This window comes from Xylona heveae (assembly GCF_001619985.1).
Source record: "Xylona heveae TC161 unplaced genomic scaffold L228scaffold_6, whole genome shotgun sequence".
In the NCBI taxonomy this organism is placed as follows: domain Eukaryota; kingdom Fungi; phylum Ascomycota; class Xylonomycetes; order Xylonales; family Xylonaceae; genus Xylona; species Xylona heveae.
This window is the reverse complement of record NW_017264198.1, coordinates 1,123,285-1,145,007: the sequence shown is the minus strand read 5'-3', so window position 1 is coordinate 1,145,007 and position 21,723 is coordinate 1,123,285. Positions and strand designations below refer to the sequence as shown.

At 49.3% G+C, this 21,723-nt stretch overlaps 7 protein-coding genes across 7 annotated transcripts; 3 read left to right on the top strand and 4 right to left on the bottom strand.

The window, feature by feature from the left end:
- Positions 1-112: 112 nt before the first annotated feature.
- Positions 113-2,244, bottom strand: L228DRAFT_230743 (hypothetical protein). Its single transcript, XM_018330545.1, has 4 exons — positions 2,165-2,244; positions 1,740-2,100; positions 800-1,651; positions 113-688 (listed from the first exon to the last, which is right to left on the bottom strand). The coding sequence occupies exons 2-4, from the start codon at positions 2,093-2,095 to the stop codon at positions 247-249; spliced, it is 1,650 nt and encodes a 549-aa protein (XP_018187896.1). The 5' UTR covers positions 2,096-2,100; positions 2,165-2,244; the 3' UTR covers positions 113-246.
- A 142-nt stretch (positions 2,245-2,386) lies between these two features.
- Positions 2,387-5,381, top strand: L228DRAFT_221199 (hypothetical protein). Its single transcript, XM_018330264.1, has 5 exons — positions 2,387-2,605; positions 2,667-2,875; positions 2,931-3,306; positions 3,359-3,662; positions 3,735-5,381. Exons 1-5 carry the CDS (start codon positions 2,416-2,418, stop codon positions 5,236-5,238), a joined length of 2,583 nt encoding a protein of 860 aa, XP_018187895.1. The 5' UTR covers positions 2,387-2,415; the 3' UTR covers positions 5,239-5,381.
- Positions 5,382-5,439: 58 nt separating this feature from the next.
- Positions 5,440-7,653, bottom strand: L228DRAFT_221196 (enoyl-CoA hydratase/isomerase). The gene is made up of 4 exons (XM_018330263.1): positions 6,990-7,653; positions 6,797-6,925; positions 6,111-6,521; positions 5,440-5,871 (listed from the first exon to the last, which is right to left on the bottom strand). The coding sequence occupies exons 1-4, from the start codon at positions 7,222-7,224 to the stop codon at positions 5,816-5,818; spliced, it is 831 nt and encodes a 276-aa protein (XP_018187894.1). The 5' UTR covers positions 7,225-7,653; the 3' UTR covers positions 5,440-5,815.
- Positions 7,654-7,835: 182 nt separating this feature from the next.
- On the top strand, positions 7,836-10,752 carry L228DRAFT_248013 (AMP-binding enzyme). Its single transcript, XM_018332770.1, has 8 exons — positions 7,836-8,857; positions 8,924-9,028; positions 9,091-9,225; positions 9,283-9,334; positions 9,382-9,475; positions 9,538-9,627; positions 9,702-9,834; positions 9,914-10,752. Exons 1-8 carry the CDS (start codon positions 8,147-8,149, stop codon positions 10,277-10,279), a joined length of 1,686 nt encoding a protein of 561 aa, XP_018187893.1. The 5' UTR covers positions 7,836-8,146; the 3' UTR covers positions 10,280-10,752.
- A 1,757-nt stretch (positions 10,753-12,509) lies between these two features.
- L228DRAFT_248012 (hypothetical protein) lies at positions 12,510-12,973 on the top strand. Its single transcript, XM_018332769.1, has one exon. The coding sequence runs from the start codon at positions 12,570-12,572 to the stop codon at positions 12,834-12,836; it is 267 nt and encodes an 88-aa protein (XP_018187892.1). The 5' UTR covers positions 12,510-12,569; the 3' UTR covers positions 12,837-12,973.
- A 2,893-nt stretch (positions 12,974-15,866) lies between these two features.
- L228DRAFT_239317 (siderophore iron transporter) lies at positions 15,867-17,905 on the bottom strand (the record flags this gene model as incomplete). The annotated part of the gene is made up of 4 exons (XM_018331129.1): positions 15,867-16,580; positions 16,647-16,921; positions 16,986-17,540; positions 17,599-17,905. The coding sequence occupies 4 exons, from the start codon at positions 17,903-17,905 to the stop codon at positions 15,867-15,869; spliced, it is 1,851 nt and encodes a 616-aa protein (XP_018187891.1).
- A 266-nt stretch (positions 17,906-18,171) lies between these two features.
- L228DRAFT_150840 (hypothetical protein) lies at positions 18,172-19,375 on the bottom strand. The gene is made up of 2 exons (XM_018329282.1): positions 19,036-19,375; positions 18,172-18,979 (listed from the first exon to the last, which is right to left on the bottom strand). Exons 1-2 carry the CDS (start codon positions 19,113-19,115, stop codon positions 18,439-18,441), a joined length of 621 nt encoding a protein of 206 aa, XP_018187890.1. The 5' UTR covers positions 19,116-19,375; the 3' UTR covers positions 18,172-18,438.
- Between the last annotated feature and the right edge of the window lie 2,348 nt (positions 19,376-21,723).

Here is a 21,723-nt window from a genome sequence, read left to right as displayed (position 1 = left end):
GTTTGTGTCCTCTTTTGTAATGACGTTCAGATACTGTAGTGCCTCAAGGATAGGTGATGGGGATCAATCAAAAAATAGCATGGTCAATAATTAGCACGTACATTATAAAAGAATCTCTTCACAAACTTTAGCTTTTTTCTAGAATTCTAACTAGTTACTACTATATATGTTCATCAATCAAGAGAGCGACATTTGAGATCAAGAACGCAGTATTAATCTTTTAATTTTTTTTTCTCTCTCGTTCTCTCACCCAGAAGCGCCGGCTGTCGAAGAGGTAGTCGCGCCCTTGGATACCGGAGTGGACTGTCCGCTTGAAGCCGAGTGGGGCTTGGATGACGCGCGAGCCGACGAAGCAGAAGGGCCAGAAGGAGAAGAAGAAGGGGACGAAGAGGATGATGAAGAGGATTTGAAGACGTTATTTTTGCCCGCGGCGATGCTAGTGTCTAGTTGACCAAGAGCCCACGCGATGGTGAAGACGGCCAGCATGCCAAAGACAAGGGTCAAGGGCTTGCGCAGGCCGGCGGTGAACGGGTAGTCGTAGGTGATGATGAGATCTTCGCTGCGGGCCTGGTCGACGACGTTGAGCGCGGTGAAGGCGAGTGTGGTGCGGCCGAGCGTGTCCATGAATGTACGATGCAGGGACTGCTCGACGGATGAGACGGGGATGGAGGTCTCGTATTTGACGTTCCTGGGTTATGTTAGTCTCGGGAGTTGTCTTTTGCTCCTTAAGGAAGAGAAATGAAAGAAAATGGGAGGGAGTAAAAGTTGTAAGGCGGGGTTCAAATTGAGAAAAACGTACTTTGCGCCCTCGGGAAGAATGACTTTGACTTCGACCCGCTCATACTCGATACCCTCGTTCTGCTTGGGTCCCTCGAGGAAAGGCACCTTGAGCACATACGTGTCGCCTGCGCTCAGCTTGCGGACGTACTTGGCCAGATTGCCGTTCCAGCCGATCCGGAAACTGTACTTCCAGCCGCCGAACATGGGGTAGCGGGGCCGCAGCTCGAGGAGAGATTCGCGCGAGTTACTCCGGAATCGGCTGGTGGAGACATTGCCAATGTCGTCGGTAAAGTAAGCGTCTTCGGAGCCGGCGCGGAGGGGTACGGTGAGCATCTTCAGAGCAGCGGTTGGTGGCGAGTAGTACTGCGTTGCTTGCCACGTGACGCGGTTGAAGTTCTTGGAAAGCTGTGCGGCATTGTTGACAAGCCAGTACCGCTCCTCTGTCGCGAGGTTGCCGCCCCAGTGGCTGACTTCAATGTCACGCTCTAGAAGAGTGGCGTGGATCAAGGGCTTGGTGAACTCGTATCGCACACTGACGGGCTCGGCAGCCCCGGCGGGGACACTGCCGAAGGGGCCGTAGGTAAAGGAAGAGCCCTGCTTCTCGGGGAATTCCTTGTTGTCCTCGCCGGGAAGCACAGTGTAGTCGGGAACATCACTCGTAGGGAGCTTCAGCTTGGTCATTTGCTTCTGGGTTGGGTACACGCTGGAGCTGTACGCATTGAATGTGTACTGGAGGTATTGCTTGTCCGTCTGCTCAATGGTGGCAGGAAGAGGCTGCAAGGCGTCGAGAACAGTGTAGGAGATGGCGAGAGTCAGTCTCGTCGAAGGCTTGAGCGGCTCGGGGAGCCGGACGCGGAAGAATTGAGTGGGACTGTTCCCCCAGGTGTCAGTAGTTGTCAGCCTGGATAGCTTTAAAGAGGGTGTGACATATGGCGGAATCCTGCCAAAAATGGACATACCTGTAGGTATCAAACTCAATTGCCTCGACCTCAAAGCTGCCCTTTTCAGGGTCCTTCTTGTCCTTTACGTCGAAGCTGCCGACGTTGGCCATGACGTCGGCCTCGAAGGGGACGTAGTATTCATCCTGAGGGTTGGAATCCGTGTTCTCAATCACCACATTGACGGATTGCTTGACATAAGATTTCTCAAGATTGATGTTTCGCAAGAGATTGACATTCTGGAAGACCTGGGGAGGCTTGAAAGTGCTTGGGAGTATCTGTCGGGACGAGAGTGGCGTCGTCACATTAGGCTCAGCAGAGCATATGTTTGGAGCGAACACGGATAGAACCGCAGTCGCAAGAAGGAGGGACCGCATTTTGTCTGTTGCGAATTGTAAGCATGAGTAATAGTTTCTTTTCAATTGAATCATGATAGGGGATCTGACCTGGCGTGATATCCACTCCGTGACAATTAAATCAGATGGACCCTTATGGGTTGGAAGCTCATGGAGCTGGTGGATGGAGCAGTCGGTCCAAGGTGTCCTCATCCTCCGCGCGTTCAAGGTGGTCGTCTCGGTCGCTCCCTCACCACCCCTTACCCGGCGCTACCAAGCTACGCCAGAAAACCCCACATTATTTACCCCCCAGCCCTATTACACTTCAAGCTATGGAATCATAGCTGAAAGATCATACAGCTATGACTGTCCTGAGATCGTCTTTGCGGGCCTTCTCCCGCTCGCCGCTGGCCGGCAAAGTCAACTTATGCAAGACTTCAACTCGGAGTTTATCCACAAACAGCAGCTTCGTGCATATCTCTGATCACGTTCAGGAAGCTCTTCAGTCAAAGAAGCCCATAGTAGCCTTAGAGACAACTATCTACACCCATGGTACGGTCCGATCGCCCTCAATATTTACTTATAATTTCAGATGGTGCTAATATAACAACAGGATTTCCCTACCCGGAAAATATTGCTCTGGCTTCCCACCTCGAGTCCATCGTTAGAACGAACGGCGCTGTCCCAGCGACTATCGGAATCCTTGATGGTGTAGCGCACATAGGAATGGGAGTGGAAGAGATTCTCAAGCTCCTGGAGAGAGCTGGACAACAGGATACAATTAAAGTCTCGCGCCGAGATCTAGGGTATATTTGCGGGTTGGTATTGCTCCATTTATTCGCTCTCTTCTTACGACTTTTGGCTAACGGTTAGGTAGGGTCTCGCAGGGCGTAAGCTAAACGGCGGTACGACTGTCGCTGGAACGATGGTACTTGCGCATCTTGCGGGAATCAAGGTTTTCGCAACAGGTGGTTTGGGCGGTGTTCACCGAGGAGCCGAGAGTAGCATGGACATCTCCGCAGATTTGACAGAACTTGGGCGCACGCCCGTTGCGGTCATTAGCAGTGGCTGTAAGAGCTTTTTGGACATTCCACGAACACTAGAATATCTCGAGACGGAAGGTGTAGGAGTCGCTACATTTGCAGACGGCCGTCCGGAAAAAGAAGTCGATTTCCCTGCGTTCTGGTCCCGCGATAGTGGTTTCAAAAGTCCTGCCGTAGTTCGGACAGAGGAGGAAGCGGCTGCGATTATCCGTATGCTTAATTCATATTTGCTGATATTTCTCTTGGCTGATTGTTGGAACAGACGCGCAAAGCTCGCTGGGCATCTCCTCCGGCCTACTTTTTGCTAACCCTATTCCTACCGAGTTTTCCATTCCCAAGTCTGAAATGGACGTCATTATCACTCAAGCGCTTAATGAGGCCGACCAGAAGGGCATCATTGGCAAAGATAATACTCCTTTTATCCTCAGCAAAATTAAGGAATTGTCAAGCGGAAAGAGCATTCCTGCGAATAGAGCACTGATTGAAGCAAATGTCAGGAGGGGGACAGCAGTCGCTTTGGCATTGGCGAAACTGGAAGAGCGAGCTGAAGCCGGCCAGAGGGTCCGGTGAGATATACCAATCAAAAATAATGCACTTGACTAGTGCATGTGCTGATAAAGCATTTATTTTGTAAATAGATCTACGCAGCAGTTTTTCCCCGCCGTTCCCAAGACCGACCTGCCTACATCTGTGTCTAGCCCTTCGTCGTCAGAGCCCGCAAGACCCTCTCAACAGCCGCCTCAGTCGACTCGTGATACACCCGCAGCGGATGTTATCGTAGCAGGCTCCCTCGCAGTCGATCTTTCTTGTGATTTCGCTCCATTGCAAGGAACAGGCTCAGCCGACTTTTCGCCAAAACTTCACACATCCAATCCATCAGTCATCAGCCAAAGCCTAGGAGGAGTCGGTCACAACATTGCAAGTGCCGCACATGCAGTAGGAGCATCTGTACGCCTCTGTAGTCTAGTCGGCGACGATCTCAGCGGACGCGCCGTACTCGACAATCTCAGCAAACGCGGCCTCGGTACAGAAAGCATTAAAGTATTGGGCCCCGAATCCGGCCGGCGCACAGCCCAATATGTTGCTGTCAACGATGCCAAAAAGGATCTTGTCCTGGCCATGGCCGACATGAGCATTCTGGAGAACCTCGGTGCTATCCCTACTTCTTCTGAAGGCATCACTAGCCCTGGAAGCGTCAAATCACTTTGGAACTCACTCGACTTGGCCGCCTTGCAAGCCAAATGGCTCGTCGCGGATGCCAACTGGGACCCGTTAACTCTCAGCGAGTGGATAAACAAGGGCAAGTCTGCCGGAGCACGCGTAGCATTTGAACCAGTCTCTGTTGCAAAGTCCGCTCGACTCTTCGCAAAACTTTCTACCTCTTCTTCCTCTTCCTCTTCGGCATCAAAGCCACTTGGCGTCTTCCCCAACCAGTCTGTCGACCTTGCCACACCAAACAACTTTGAGCTCGCAGCTATGCACTCCGCCGCACGAGACTCTGAGCAGATCCTCGAAAGGCAAGACTGGTGGGAAGTCATTGACGCAATGGGATTCTCAGACTCTGGGTCTCGACCCCAGCTCGTTAGCGCAACAAGTTCCGCCCTCGTCGATCAAGGCGTACCGCAGCAAGCTATCCAGTTACTCCCCTTTATTCCTTGCATCCTCACAAAGCTTGGTGCCCAGGGCGTGCTCTTAACGCAGCTGCTCAGCGCGGGCGATCCACGCTTGACTGATCCTGAATCCGCTCCATTTGTCATCTCCAGGTCTTCTTCTTCGTCTTCCGCTGAACAAACTTCTCCTGCATCGCGCACCACTCATTTAGGAGGCGTTTATATGCGTCTCTTCCCGCCCGCTGAAATAGTGCCAGACACAGAGGTCGTCAGCGTCAATGGCGTGGGCGATACGTTTCTCGGTGTGCTCATTGCTGGATTGGCAGCAAGAGCAACTCCGCGATCTGTCCCTAGTGGTTTAACCCCAGACATCCATCTGTCGATGGAGACTGAGAGATTAGTTGATCTGGCTCAAAGAGCGAGTGTCTTGACCCTGAAGAGTAAAGAGGCAGTGAGTCCAGCGATAGTGGACTTGAAGGGGGAGATTAGTCTGCAGGGTCAGGATAACGAGCAGCTGTTTAGCGTGCTTTGATCGATGGTGGATAGGGTATGATGCTATATTATAGGGATATCATCTATTTATTTATCTACTAATTTGTTTTATTTATTTATTTTTTTGGCGATTTAGTATACTAGCCATGGCGTCCAAGTATTGGGTCTCATTTATCTGCGCTGATTTTTGAATATAGAATTATATATATATTTTTTAATTCATGTTGATATTTATCTCTATGCCGCTATAATCCGACCATTCAATCTATTCGACACCCATATTAATCCCCTAATAAAAAGGCAAAGAGCATCATCTCACTACGTTCTCTGAATGAATGCACCCAATTCCAGAGGATAACGCGTGACAGTCTGTATAATTTAGATCATATATTGCTTAAAATTCAATATACTACTGTGCAGAATTTCTGTATGCTATGCTATGGTATATTTTCAACAAGTCTTCGTCCCAATCCACGAATCGAAGACGATCATTAATACAAAGTTATGCAAGTATATGCTTTCCTTCCCCTTTTCTGGGGTCCACATATACATCCATCTGACATCCTCTCGACGGATACTGGCCACTGCCTCCTCTAGTTCAGTACACAGTCGATGATTTACAACTTGGATTCTCTCCACACGGGGGCGCGCTTCTCGCTGAATGCTCGCAGACCTGGGCGCATCAATTGCATTAGCTTTGTTTTATTTTTACTTGAAATAGAACAGAAACAGAAACAGAAACAGAAACAGGGAAGCATAAAAAAAGGGAAATAAAAAAGAAAAATAAAAAAGAGAGGGTAAAAAAGAAAGATAAAACAGAGAGGAAAAAAGGGAAGAAAAAAGAACAAAAACGAAAGGAAAAAGCGAGGAAAAGAGAACACAAAAGGAAAGGCATAAAACAAGAGCACTCACCCTCCTTGATATTCTCTCCCTTTTGCAGCGCAGCAAACTCCCTTTCAAGGGTGACTTCGACAGCGCGTTCGACAGCGGCAGTCTCCCATCCTTGGCGCAGACCAGCACGCGTGCAGATGATAGCGTCAGGGCTATTCTCGGCAATCATCGTAGCCAGACGGACTGCCTCGGGGACAACTTCATCCTGGGCAACAACCCGGTTGACAAGTCCCCACGAGTGCATCTCCTGCGCGCTCACGTTGCGACCGGTCATGGCGAACTCGGAAGCCCGCTGCAGGCCCAGAGTGCGAATGATGCGGGGCAAGGCACCGCCAATAGCGGCAACACCGCGCTTGACTTCGGGGAGAGCAAAGTATGCCGTCTCAGAAGCGATCACGAGGTCGCAGTTGACGGCGAATTCGCAGCCGCCGCCTGGATAGGTATGTTAGTTGGGTGATTTGGTGGCGTTAAGTTGGGAGGATAAAGGAGTGAGAATTGGGAGGTAAATTGGGTTCTGTGGGAAAAAATGGAAGGGGGGAGGGATGTGAAGAAGTTGGGTATGGAGGGACGATGAAGTAGTAATTGAGGTGAAAATAAGAGGAGGGGATTGGATGCAATTACAGAAGATAAAAGCAAAAATGGGCAAGAAAGTGTGAAATAGATGGACAAGAACTGGACAATAAGTGCAAATTAGACTAATTGCTTACCCATGGCAAGGCCATTGACTGCGGCAATGACGGGCTTCTTTCCCAATCGGCGGCTGAGAGGCTTGAACGCAGGCGCATTTCCCATGCGGTTCTGCGGATCAGCGTCGTCGGCCATGGAGTTGTTCCATTCTATCAAGGTCATATTTAGCTTTAGGAACTCGGCAGCAAGCACGGTAAATATGGCTGTCTATACCTTTCAGATCAGCACCGGCAGAAAAAGCCTTCTTGCCAGCACCAGTGATGATAGCAATCGACAAGCTAGGCTCGTCGTCGAGCCACTTCCACAGAGCGTCCATTTCCCACTGCGCGGCCGTGTTCATGCAGTTGAGCTGCTTCTCACGGCTCATAGTCATGAGCACGACGCGGTCAGCGGGATAGGAAAGCTTGATGAAGTTGGTGCGCGGGGGCTGGGTGACAAGCTTCTCCATCTTGAAGAGTTGTTTGGGTATATGGTTCGAGAAAGGGAATTGCGGGGAAAGATGTAAGCAGTGCAAAGACTGGAGATGTAGAAAAGAATATGCAAGAAAAAGCTTCAACAAAGACACCGGTTGTGGAAAGAAAAATTGAATGCAAAGCGAGTTGAATGATGGCAGGAGGTAAAAGAGGACTCGGGCAAGAAAAATGTCCAAGGGTCCTGCTTGTTGACGTGAGACTGGCAGCAACCTGACGGCCGATAAAGGAGAAATAATGGTGAGAAAGCGTCGGGCTCGGCAACGTTATCCCACGTGGAAACAGGGTGGTTATGTGACTAGCTTCTGAGTAGTCTCCTCACGCCCCCTTTCTCTACCGCCACTGATTCGTTGGCTGACCTGTTCATTCGGGATGGCGTCTTCAGTGGAGACTCAGCGTGTAGTCTTAGGCTGATGGAAAAATGGATCCATGGATGCTCGCCCATGCTCGCGATAGATGCTTGCCTTGTCCCTGGCCGAAGAAAATGCAGAGAAGCCGGAAAGCTTTCTCGCCGTCCGTAAGGGTCCGAGCTGTCAGTTGTCTATCTGGATGTTGATTCGTCTCCATTATATTGTTTTCATTATCAATTGCCTGCCGAAGTCTCGCAATTGTCTCTTCCCGAACACACACCATGGCCAGATTTCACTGTCCCCACATGGGCGAACCGGGATCTTGATCTTAGGCTCGGACATAACTGGTACGAAATAGTAAAGAGGCGTAGGAACCGGAGCAACTTGTAATCTTTCTGGATATATCGTAGGGGTCTGCCACTGCTCAATTCAACCTTCTTTCTTCTCCCTTGTTATTTTTTTTCTTGTCGTTGCGATACCCTCTTCCTCTCATCTTCTCACTGCTAGATCATTCTCTGTAAGCGGTCTGTGCCGATAAGACGACATCATCATGAGGGTTTACCAAGAGACGGAGATTGAGATCCCCAACGATCTCAACCTCACTGAACTCCTCCACACCACTGCCACTCCCGATGTTCGCGGCGACACAGTCATTGCCAGTGACAACTTGACCGATCGCACTCTCACTCTGGATCAGCTGCGAGATCGTGCCGGTCGCATTGCCCACGGTCTCAAGCGCAAGCTGAACCCCGCCGAGGGCGATCGGTGGGCGATTATCGTCCCCAACTCTGTCGATTATGTCGAGATCTTCCACGCTCTGCTGTGGACCGGCGGCGTTTCCTGCCCTATTAACTGGGCCTTGAAGGCCTCGGAAATTGGACGCGCTCTGTCGGTTTCGCAGCCACGGTTCGTTTTCGCATACGGCAAGATCATCTCCAAGGTCAACGAGGCGTTGGCCATTGCGGAGAAGGAATTGCAGAAGAAGGGCATCGCTTTCCAGCGCCCGCAGGTGCTCACTGTGGTCGAGAGGGTAGCTGGATACCCACATGTTCCTGATGACTTTTTTGAGGCCACGAAGCTGGCTATCCCCCATTACAAGCATACCGAGGATCACGTTGCGTCAATTCACTTGTCGTCAGGAACTACTGGTCTGCCCAAGGGCATTCAATTGACACACTACAACTACGTGTCCAACGTGCTGCAGCTCTACCATCACGACCCGTCTCAGTTCAACTCGCAGACGAGAACCGTTGGCTTCACCGTGAGTACAAATACTGTTCCAATGCGGGGAGAGTATTGCGAAGATGCTAACAATAGTCCTCTTTAGCCCTATGTGCACATTGCGCTTACGACGCTCCCTCTGTTCCTCGGACCATGGACTGGTATGCTGCACCACGCAATGCCCCAGTACGACCTGGAGACTTTTGGAAAGGTATGGCAAAATATTGGGAATATGTGGCCAAGGCAGATGTTGACGTTCCTTTTGGGAAATAGATGGTCAGCCGGGTAAAGCCCACTACGTTTCAGGGAGTGCCCTCTGTCGTGCTAAGCTTTGCCAACACGGACATTACCAACCGATATGACTTTTCCAACGCCAGAATCATCAACACTGGCGGTGCTCCGTTCAAGGTACCACCCACGTTGAAGCATTTAAGCATTAATAATCATGCTAACAATGCCATACAGGAAGATATGCTCGACCGCCTCATGAGCAAAGCGCCTTGGAAGACTGTGCAGCGTAAGTGCCTCCGATTTTATAATCCAGAGCTTTACTCACAGTCATAGTGTACGGTATGACCGAGGCAAGTCCCTACGTCGCCTACCAAAAGTACGATGAGACCGTGCCTAAGGGCGCTACCGGCAAGCTTCTTCCCAACCTGTAAGACGTCCTACACAAGGCTCTAGCCATGACTACTAGATCGTGTGCTAACAATCATCTAGACAAGCTGTACTCAAGAAACCCGGCACAACTGAAGACGCGCCAGAGGGCGGTCCCGGTGAGCTCTGGCTCAAGGGTCCAAACATTGCCAAGTACGTCTCTTTCCCCATCTTCCTTACCCACCAAATCCAAGATTCGCCTCGATCAATGCTGACAACCCCATTAGATCCTACGTCTTCAACCCAAATGCTACCAAAGAAGCGTTCCCCATGCCTGGCTGGTTCAACACGGGCGACGTTTGCACCATTGACGCCAACGGCTACGTCGCCGTGGTTGGCCGCACCAAGGAGCTTATCAAGGTATGTTCGCCCTTTCCACCCTATCTAACCCATAAATTACCATTTCCGCCGTGGTCTCATACAGACTAACACACAACAGTACAAAGGATTCCAAGTCTCGCCAATCGAGCTCGAAGCCCACGCCAACTCGCACCCGCACGTGATCGAGTGCGGCATCGGCAGCATTTGGGACGAGTCGCAATTGACCGAGCTACCTACCGCCTACGTCGTGCTCAAGCCGCACTTCAAGACGATTGACGAGAAGCGCCAAGCCCTCAAGGACATCCACCAGGCCGTGGACAGCCAGGTCAGCGGCTACAAGAAGCTCCGCGGCGGCGTGTGGAATATTTCTGCCCTGCCCAAGAACCCTACCGGCAAGATCCTCCGCAAGGAACTCCAAGGTCGCACGCTCGGACAGTGCTCCCTGCCTGAGCGCGAGACTGCCCGTCCTGCAGCCAAGCTGTAAAACATTGGTGCACTTTATATACGGTGTTCTTGCATTGTTTCCTACTACTCTTGTTTCTTTTTTCCTTCCCACATCTTCCATTTCCTTTCTTTTTTCTATTTCTCTTTTTATCATATAGCGTGTAATTCTTTTTTGTTTTTTCCCTTCTTTTCTTCTCATCATATACTGTGTAAATTTTCCTTTTCTTCATCTCGCCCTATCATATAGCATGTAATTCTCAATTCCACTTGTTTAGCGCTTATGGCATCTCACTCTGCACATGTAGGTTTTTTTTTCCCTTTCACTAGATTCACGGCATATAGAAAAATTATAGAAATACAGGGACGGTCGATATTTAAAAAGCTTTCAAGAACAATGTTTTGGCTTTTCCCCCCTTTTCAAACGCATTGTGATGATTGTGCTGTAACCTTTTCCCGCGCAACCACGGCATGTCAATCCCTTCTTATCTTATCTATTGTTTCTCCTCTTCTGTCCTATGTGCCCTGTTGCCCACGGTCTATCTAAAGTTCCATTATCTACCTACCTACCTACCTACCTTTCACCATACCAGCCTACCAAAATCCGCAAAGAGGGGTGGGGGTAAAAATGGATTTGTTTTTAACTCTTTCAAGTTGTTCAAGAAACCTGCAAAGACGATAAAAGTGGGATCACAGCTATTTTAGGGACAAGGGACAAAACGTTGTCTCTGTAAAAAGGGAGGCCGAAGAAGTAAAAAAAGGCAAAAGCCAACGACCTGATGTAAACCAAAGCTTCTATAAGACAAAACCAAAACAAAATAGTACCAACGCGGAGGGAAGATATCTATCAGCGAATCACAGTTGCAGGTCACGACTCACATGGATGATGTATATTCATGGGAAGAATTTGGATAAGAAAATAAAGGGGGGGAATATAAAGGAAGATAAAATACAAGAAAGGGGGAAAGATAAAGTAAAGAATACTACGTACCTTCGTACGCATGAATAGAAATAGCAAAAAAAAAGGGGGGATATATTTGGACCAAGAAAAGTGCAGTTGGAGAGAATGTCTGCTGCGTGCTCTAACAGGATACAAGAATTAGCATGGCACCTAACGGTAGATATAAATTTGGACAAAGTATTCCGGGTCAGCCAGTCTGGAGAAAACACAAAGGAGGGAGTAAACCAGGGAAAGGCTGTATGGTAAGATACTCCGTAGTGATATGTGATGGCTGCGAGAAGTCAAGCTGTAATATGGAATAGCACGGCAAAAAAACCCCCCTATAAGATGAGATAAAACGGTATGGAGGGTAAGTAAAATCAAAACCACCAGTTATACTTCATGCTTCGAATAAGTCTGTAGACTGTGGCAGTGCTCGTCACGATTCATGGCCTTTCGTACTCCGTACCAGCCTCGAACGAACGTACTCCTTGGAAAAGAGATTGTCCTGTGGTAAGCCCTTTTCATAGTGTGTAGTAGTGAAATAAGTGTCATAGTGAAATCAGAGTAATGGTGAAAGGCGTGTAATAATGAAATAAACATGACAAACAACCAGGAAAAGTTGGAAATCCGAGTAATAAAGTTGGAAAGATCGACACGGTTGCAATTTTAAACAGTAAAGTGTATCCGCGGATCATCAAACTCAGGGGAGGTCGGGAGCGACGATCACACAGCCTATATGTGCAAATCCATTAAGATCAACGCTCAGCAGGACCACTTCAAATACAGCAGAATCCCCAAGACCATGGTAACCTTGGTGCCGAATCCTCCAAGGTCGCAAATGTTCGCAGATCGTGGTCCAAAACCAAGGAAAGGAATCGAATACCGGTACAGAAATCGAGCGCAAGACGAAAGAAAGCGACGCACACAAGACCAATTGTCATGGAAAATCAACCGGCAACAACACGAGAATTGAAACAACAATAGCGACAACAAACTGGCAAAAACGACAATGCAACGAAGCAAGAAACGAATCGACGATGATGGCAGAACTTGACTCAGTTTGATGCTCACTTCTGCTATCTCAACATTCGACAACCAATTTGGTACGATAATGCTGGCTGAGAAAGACGCCTCCGGAAGCGTTGCACCGCCGCGCACTCACCATGACTGGCAATGCTGCCACAACCACCGCCACTGCATGCTTTCCAATTTCGACACGTTCAATTTACCTACCATTCGGTCTCTCAAACCTCTGGGCCCAACGACATTCTTTTTCAACTCGGTCCGTTGACAAAGTTGAAATGCTCTTGCGAGGGCCGTATCGAATAATCCCGCCTGCGCATTAATTCACAGCAAGGAGTCCTCTATTAGTTCATTTGGCTGATCATCGATGCTCCTGGATCCGTTATCCAGCATACTCCCACAAAACCCACAGATCCTACCTGCACTCTACCGGTTTGGCACTCGGACCCCTCCTGTTGCCCTTCTCTCCATTCACCCCTGTCACCCTTTATTGGTGCACTACTTCGTACCCATCACCTTTTGCACGATTTTGATGGTGGTCTGTCAGTGGCAATTGAGACCAGATCCACTTCTCAAAGGTCACAATGCTCATCTCTGGGAGGAACCATCGGTGCTGCTGTACCACAAATCGTAGTACTTCCGTACTCACTCCGTCTTGTAATTTCGTAGCTCTCCACCCAGCGGGGACTCTCCACCTTCCACCAACCATCGGTAGAGCCAATCAGCCGTCCGAACCGAACGGGATATTTGACCGAGAACCCTGGTTCACTCAATGCTGGTTTTCCACTTAAGACGGTTAGTACACTCCGTTAGTGACGTTTAGCAAGCCCCTCAATATGCGTCCTTGGCCAGGGTGGTTTTCCACCAGGAGGTTCGTCAATTGAGCAGGGATCCAGAAAATTTTTGCATACCCTTGAAACTCATCCTCGAGGGTTTGTCCACGTTTTACCCTTGACCTTGTACTCAGGGAAACCCTTGAGCCGGCCCGGTACCCAGGTCACCCTCACAACCCCCTTTTGCTCTTTCCTTGCTCTCACGCGGCACCCCTGAATCTTCGACGGAGAAATCTAGAACACGGAAAAAAAAATTTCACCCCACCTTTAATCGGCCTCTGCTGGTTCCGCAGTTCAAAAATTCTCAGAACCTCAAATAATTAAAAACGTGCAATTGAGCCATTGGCAATTCCGATCAAAAGTACCTCAGTGCTTGCAGCAAGACCTCACTCTCGGCTTCCTCAAAAGCTGCGGGACAAAAAGGTTGCACGGCTGTGATAGTTCTCTGGTCGTATTCTTCCCGCGACACCGGTAGGACCATGGCGCAACGGCCGGCTCGAAGCCGGTCCCGGGGCCGGTGCGGGCGGTTAGTGATGTCAAAGGATGTGGGTCGTCAAGCCGTGGATTTTTCATACTTTCAAGCAGGGTAGAGTGACTTTGGCGTCGCCTGGCGTCGCTTATCCGCCCCTGATCTTGTCCCGGCTTGGTATACTTGGCTTTTAGTGGAGTTTAGCTTGTTTTTGCTTGGTTCTGTCTGACGCGGCTCGTTTCTGCTATTCGAACCTATACTCTAGTGGATTTCTTCACCCTTTTGACTTTAGGCCAGGTTGGCGCAATTTTATCTTTGACTGAGTAATAACTTGTTCAAATAAAAGTTGCTTTTGTTGAAAAGTATTATTGAACTGCTTGGAAAAGTGGTCTGATAATTTTGGCCGGTCGCAGTGCAATGGTACTGCGCGGGAGTTGTACCGCATGATTAGGAAGCATCGAGAGCAGAACAGGATCAGAGAGGCCGTCATCTGTGCACAGTGAGCAGATTGCAGAACGAAAGAAAGACGCACGGATGCCAGAAAGATAGGCAAACGAGTGGCGTAGCCCGGAGTGTCCCCCGCGCTATTGTCGCTGCTTACGATTGACAAATGGTGAGGAGCTTGATGGCGACATAGAACGTAGTATAGCACTGCCTGTGGCTGCTGATTATCATTCAGCCGCTGTAGACTAGTGACTGACCTCGCCAACATGTCTCTCGGGCTGAGCCGTTACCAATTCTGACTGTGTTCGTCCCACAGCCAGTATCACTATCATAATCAAGGGAAAAGGCGTATCGGTTCAAGCGTTTCCGAGAAGACCACGCGAGACAAGTACGGAGTATATGCCCCAGGACCATTAGTCGACACATCCTTCCGCAGTCTTGATTGAAAATGATGACTTGAAATCACGTAATGTTGAGATCGTAATTGCCTGCAGCCCCAATGACAAATCTCATCTTAGCCTGAGCTAGGGAGTTGTCAGCGAGGAGCAGAATATGATGAACATGCATTTTTTTGCGAATTTGCCAAGAACTTATTGCACTGAGCTTCTACCTGTTGTGCTGCACGACGAGTAAGTAGTTTGGTTAGCTTCATCTCAAATGCTCTCGTAGTGTGCTGCTTAAGGAGGACTTATCGCCCGTGGTAAATACACTCCGATCATATTAGACCATGATCCAACTCAAACTATTTCACATCACCAGAAGGGTAATGAACTGCAACTCCTCAGAACAAAAAAGAAGGGACGTAAGCCGCAAGCTCCGGACTACGTACTGAGTTATCGACACATGGTAGGGAGAATGGCTTGTAGGGCGCTAAATCGCCATGTGTCTTACACGTGGGTATTGCGCATGTTTACTATCTCGTAATCCACACTACTGACGATCACCGTCACACGTTTTCAATTACATACAGTAAAATTTCTTCATTCACCGCCATTTATCCAGCTCTAATTCAGCGCAGAGCCACAAAATGCTCCTTGCCATACTGAATCTGCGCGAAATCTTTGAACAGATCACTGCTCCTTTTGGAATAATAAGACTTCTGCGCTACTAGATTCATTCTACTCGTATCCATTCTTCTTTGCATTGATTAGTCCGAGGGAGTTTTTGCACCACGTGGAATTTGCGTGGATCAAGGGTCCAATTTAATTCAAAATGACATTTGAATTTCTCCACACCGGGAGAGAGCTTTGGTCCATTCCGAACGGAGCATCTTCCTTATCAAGGTTGAAAGTAATTAATCTGTCTTTTCCATATTACCGTGATGCCGAAGTGTTACCGATCAAGCGTCACTACGTAAGGATACACAGTCTCCGGTCGGACAGATCGGCATAGGGCGCAAGATTGAACAAGCTGCTAGAGCAATTTTCGAATGTCTACACATGTGGGAATAAGTTGGCTGATTGAGCTACTGCAGTAGCTATCAGCTGTGACACAACGATTTTCGGTAATTGCTTTTTTTTTTTCTTTTTTGAAATCTTTACATTATTTTTTTCCCATTTATTTGGTCATGCCTTATCTACTCTATGGCTGAGAAAATGATTCACCAAGTGGTAGAATCGCAAAAAGAGGGGTAAGAATAGTAAGTCTCTCAAAGTCCTCGTATAATGTAATATGCAAAAGATGCGCCGCGGGAGGGGATATCTATTCGATCGAACAAAGAAAAAGTAAGAGGCGAGCGATGAACTTCCCTCGGCGTAAGACTGTTTATGAAAAGTAAAAACATAAAAACTGCCACCCGCAATGCATGCAAAATGCGTAGCTGAAAAGCGTCCGCTCTTCTAAAATTCAGGAAAAGCTTCTATGAACGTAGACACTTGCTTCATTTATTTTTTTTGCATTTGGAAAGTCAATCAGCAGATTATGCCTTCTCGTTTCCACTGTACTGCTGGCCAGCATCGCTGGAAGCGCTGGAGAAGGCATCGTCGGAGCCAACGTGACGAAGCTTGCGAGCAACCTCACCGGTCATCTTCTCATCAACGTCCTGTGAGAGGAAGGCGCAGATAATCGCCAAGCCACCAAAAGCGATTGAAGCAAGGAAAACAATCTTGAAAGATTGCGCAAATGTAAGCTTCGCGGCTGTCTCAATGATGGAAATTTGCTTGTCGGTGATTCCGGCAACTGCGTGAAGGTCTGAACCTCCAAGAGCGAGCCCCAAGGTTTCCTTAAGCTCCGACTCAGGAACACCTGACCCGAGGATAGCTGGGACCATGTACTTTGGAGCATTGACGGTAAGACGACCGTTGAGAATGGCCACATAGATCGAGGCGGCGATGGATCCGGCGACTTGTTTGGCACCGCCAAGGAAGCAGCTGGAGAACCCAATCTCACCGGGCTTGCACACCAAAGTAGCATTGACAATGGTGACCAGCTCAAGGTAGCCGACACCGAAGCCACCAAGAACGGTGAAAGCAAGACCCAGGGGACGCCTGTACTCGGTAAGAGCAGCCAAGCCGGCCAGGAAAGCAGTCATGATGACGGTAGAAGCGACCAGCTGCCATCTGGCGAAGCCAATGCGCTTGTAGAAAAGGCCAGCCATGATCTGGCCAAACACCACACCGGCGCCTGTGCTGCACTGTAGCAGATACAGTTAGCTGCTGTCTCAAGGATCTTCGTCACATCTCAATGGTAGTGGACTTACAGCAATCCATCCAATCTCGATATTGTCAGTTGTGAACAGATGCTCAATCTCAAGGGGCCACAGAAGGTTCATAGAGAAGTAGACAATGGTTCCAACTGAACCAACGCCGACATTGGCAAGGAAGTTCCGGTTCTTGAAGAGCGATCGCGGCATCAGAGGTTCCTGAATGGGGGCGAAGGTATTCCAGAGACCAAAGAACAAAAGAACGACGCAGCCAATGATCAAAGTCGACAAAGTATGGGCCGAAGTCCATGGGTAAGTGCTAGGGCCCCAAGCTATAGAACAATACAAGTCAGACCCGGGAAAAGCTTCAGACTGATCGAAAAGGTTGAGACTTACAGAGACCGAGGAAAAGGCAGACAAGACCACCGGTGTAAAGAACGAGACCAATCCAATCAAATTTTTTGAGCTCAGCCAAGCGAGAGGTCGAGCCGTTAATTTGCTGGTAGTTGGGGGGGTGGTAGAAGATGGCGTAAAGAATAGCAGAGACGGAACAGCAGACGATGTTGAGGACGTACATCGCGCGCCAACTCAGATGAGTATTCGTGACCAACAACCTGGCGAATGCCGGTCCCATGGCGGCGAAAGGAATCGTGCAAGCAAAGAGACCTGCGTCAACATAGGCACGGTACTTGTTCGGGACCAGTTCCGCGATGACGAAGCTGAAAGTCAATTGAACAGCGCCTGCAACACCAACAAGCACGGTTCCGCCAATGACGGTGGGAACGTTCTGGGCCGTAGCGCAGACAATACCACCAATGACACCGAAGCACTGTCCTCCGATGAGGAAATATCGACGACCGAAAATATCACCAAGACGACCGACGAGCATAAGGAGGACGCCGCTAACCAGCGTAAAAACAGTCGAGCACTGGTTAATCAGACTGCTTGGGCCTGTCGCATAATATTGTCAATTGAGGAGTTCATGAGCCAAGTCCGTGGGGTATCTTACCGATATCTGCATTAATGTTTGCAAGAGCATTTGCAGGCAAGACGAAACCCAAATATAAACTGATCGCAAGGAAACCACTCGCAACCACTGAACCAATAAAGTTCATGCTTTTAAAGTATCCAGCCGGCAGAGTCTCCTCGTTCGCCTGAGCCAGCTCTTGGACGAGATGATGATGGTGAGGCTTCTCACCGGGCTGACCGGTGGATTCCGGTCGCGCCTGCGTGTCAGCGACAGGCGCGGCATCCCATGTTGTCTCCGGCTGGGCCACCGGGTCCTGCACGGGCTTTGTAGAATCGACGTCGGCCATGGCGGGTTTAATTTTGAGCCACCTGGATATTTCAATGGGAGTCGACCTTCAGTGATTTCCGGCTGCTTCAAGCAGTCGACTCAAATGTCCGCAAAGAGTAGGTAAGCACGCCAACAATGGCCAATGCAAACTCAAAGAGGGAATAATGCAGGAAACTGAATTTCGAGACGGTCTCCAAACATCCAAATCGAAGTCTGCATCCGCGAGGGGTTGCAGTCTACTAATGTAGTCTTTGGAGGAGAGGTCGTGCTTCTCTGCTCATTTGCTGCTGGCCCCACGAGCGTGCAGGGGCGAGAGGTCAATGAATCAAGCGAGGCCCCATGGCCACTGAGGAAGGTCTCAGTTGAGTGCGGTAGTGCGCGATGCCATCCTGGGACCACACAATGGGGGTCCCACGCTGGTCAGGATATCGGATGGCATGGAATAGCTTTCTGCCATCGCCTAGATAGTAGCGGCACTAGTTGCTGGGCAAGGGGATGCCAGGGCGCATGTACTGCAATGCGACAAAAAGGTCTTCGTCGTTAACCGGCACCTCATGGGCGAACTGCGTCCCCGGTCTCTCCTCCGGGCGGCCCCTCTTCGCACGCTATAGAAGCGTGGTTGATATCAGCCAATTGAGTCGGCCAATGATGCACGCGACAAGTGACAAGAGGAAAGCAGACACGAACCTCTCCGAGGGGTGCAACGAGCAAGGGAGTAATGCCGAAAGGGAGAGTGAGTGTCAGGGTGCCAGGCGCCCTCGTGCAGAATCTAACCGAGAGGGGGGCAAAAGAGTGGTAACTCTCGGGCGGTGCACTGGTGCCCCTACCTAGCCAGCGCTGGTAGGAGGTTGATGCCATGGTCTTGCTAACTGTCACCTTTTTTCGGTCGCTCGCCAGCTCCGCTCTCATCTCCTCTTTGCTCCCCAAACCCAGTCCAAATCCGCTGTGGCGCACGCGAGGGTGGGTTCTGACCGGGTCCACATTCATCATTGCTTGATGGAAGCGGGTCGAGATAACGAGCGGACAATTGCCCAACTCCGTATAGTGCTCTTCTGAGCGTATACAGTTTGCACCATGCTTTATTTTTTGCGTGCTATCAGTCGCTCGTAGCCAGCCCAAAGGTGAAATCAGAACCCAAACTAAACTCACCTTGCTACAATGACAGTTTTCAAAGCGGCCTCACAAGGTGATAACGCCAAGCTATCAAGCCATGAGGGAAGAGAAGGCATGAAGGATCAAGTTATGGCCCACAGAGGGTTCTGGCCGCTTTGCAGTTTTCCACTTCTGAACAGGGCCGCCGCTGCCGGCGGCAACTCTCGTCATCTCCACGAGGGCCGAGGGATCGCGAAGGGATGCACTCGCGAATCGCTAGCATCGGTCCAGTCCAGTTGATTAGTCTCTCTGAAAAGAGAGGTACAAAGTAGTTGTGGTGTTACCGACCATGCTATTGGCACTTCGGTGCGGGTCTCCACGCACTGATTCCCTCATGCACTGATCGAAGCATCATGGAAGAACTTTTTACAGGATATGATCGGACAAGCCAGATAACTAAGCCAACAGTCGATTCGCCGAAGCATCCGAACCTCTCAAGTCTGATGCAAATCGTTTCTGAAAGTAACTCTGCACGCCGTTGATCACTCAATCGGAGCAGTCTGTAATAAGCTCCACGCTGGGTTCGCCCAGTCAATTGATCAGTACTATTCTTCAGATGCGATTGACGGAAGTTCCGGCAATACAGAGTACTATTGATCAGGAGCATGTATTGGAGTCGAGAATTTCTACGGCCAAGGTTCTTTTGCCGGACAAACACCGCCAAAAACCGGCAGCAGGGCCGAAGCCGCTAGGGGCCGTGCCGGAGCTCGCATCGCCAATAAGGGGTCGAAATGATATTTTCGAGCATGGGCCTTGGCCATGTGCTGCTTTGCAAACTAGTAACGCCATGCCGTATTTTGTATCTCGCTGCAAACCTTGAGAGGTAATCCGTCGGAGTAAGCAGTCGAATATATCCATGCAGCCACATGCATGCAGGCGCTGAAGGTGGTTAAAAAAAAAACCGGATCTGGTCGTAACTGCCGCTCGTAAAGAGAGTATCCCCGGGATTGAATAGTGAAAATGCAGCATTTTCAGCAGCTACATGATTACTGGGCATCCATGATGCTGGCGATTTGATAATCTGCACAGGAACAATATGCTCTCTAGGCCAAATCTATCAATATCTAAGTGACAAATGTGGATCGCTGAGCGTGTGCTCAAGTCTTCTTTTCGGTCAAATATGCGTGTACATACCAAAGCATCATACGCTGTCGCAATGGACCGTAGAGTTTATTATGATTGTGGAGAACTACCCACTTGTAAGCGACCTAGCTGCCAAAGAGCTTTGCGATAAGGAGTTGAGCGCCGGTCAATAATACCCCTATACTAAGGGTCGCGAGGTTGCGAAGGGCAAAACAAAATTTGAAAGCGTTCAGCGTCTGATCTTTCCCCTTCTCTTTGTTTTCTCGCCTACTTCTCAACCCTGCGAGCGAAAGCGTCTCGGTTGAGACGCAAAATGAGCGTGGGGCACGAATTGTGGTCTTTTTGTTCTCGATTCTAGGCCGAATGTCAACTCGGTGATTTACAGCCCACAATAATCAGTTGATTTTTTGTCCGCTGTTGACGAATCATAAGAACCCCAGCCGATGAGAACCCTGAGACCATCCCTGCCATGTCCCTGGTCGCCCCCTCTCCCCCCTGTCTGTTATCCTGGTCCACTATAACGTGGGAAACCTTACAGCTGCATCGATCACCCTGCACGCGAAACTCTTGCTCAGCCCATGTGCGAAAAGAAAATTGCTGATCCTTTGATGTTCTAGGCTTTCAGGCCCTAGTCACGGATGCCATACATAGTTGAAAAGTATCTAAACGATGTGATCAAACAGTTCTGTGTGTCCGAACGGTTCGCCACCCATTCACCCCCGCCCTGAGCAAGCAAGGATCTCATCGCTTCGAGGATGGGACAAGGAGGAGCAGATATGCTGTTGTGAAATTTGCTGAGAAAGCACCAATGGCGACGCTGCTATCATCACGGCGCAGTGCTTGATACAATGTGAAAAGTCCTTGACGAAGCTCTGCAACACATGCTTTGTCTCACCATGCAGTCGATCTCCCATCATTGGTGCCGGGAAATTCAAGTAGTGCTGACCGTCGTCCAATGGAATAACAACCAATTCCTGTTGCTCAGGAGAGGTCCCACATTGTTGCGAAAATTGATGCCAAGTCAATGCCGAGAATTGGCGACCAATTCAGGGGATTGATTACCTGAAGCAATTTTATATTGAATCCTGTGTTCACCTACCGTTATGCTATGGAACGTAAGAAAAGCCGTTGCGCTTAGATCGCACAGATCGTTCGATTCGCGCAGTTTGAGAGTGGTTGCAATAATAAACGCGGCGCTTATTGTTGCCTTTTGCAACCTGCAATTTGTTTTTTGGCCTGAGTGCATACAGAACATCAGGCCATTTCTCCCTATTTAGTTGTTTAGTGTCTGCACTGCGGGGTAAGGAGGTGGTTCTGACACTTGCCATTTTAGCTCCCTGAGTTAGGGGTCCTGTGAATTTTCGAGCGTAGCTACGTGTAGTAGAGGATTTTTTTTTTTTTTTTTTTTTTTTTTTTTTGACGATATCGAAGCGATTTCAGAGCCGCGGTGTCGTATCGTATTCCGTGAAAAGAATCCTTTGCCAGGAGCATAGCTCTATCGTCTCAATAGTCTGTAGGATTCTTTGCATCTCAGTGCTTTTCCGAATGTCACAATTTTTATTCCATCTTCTTTCCTGAAACGAAATTCATCATTTCCTTTTC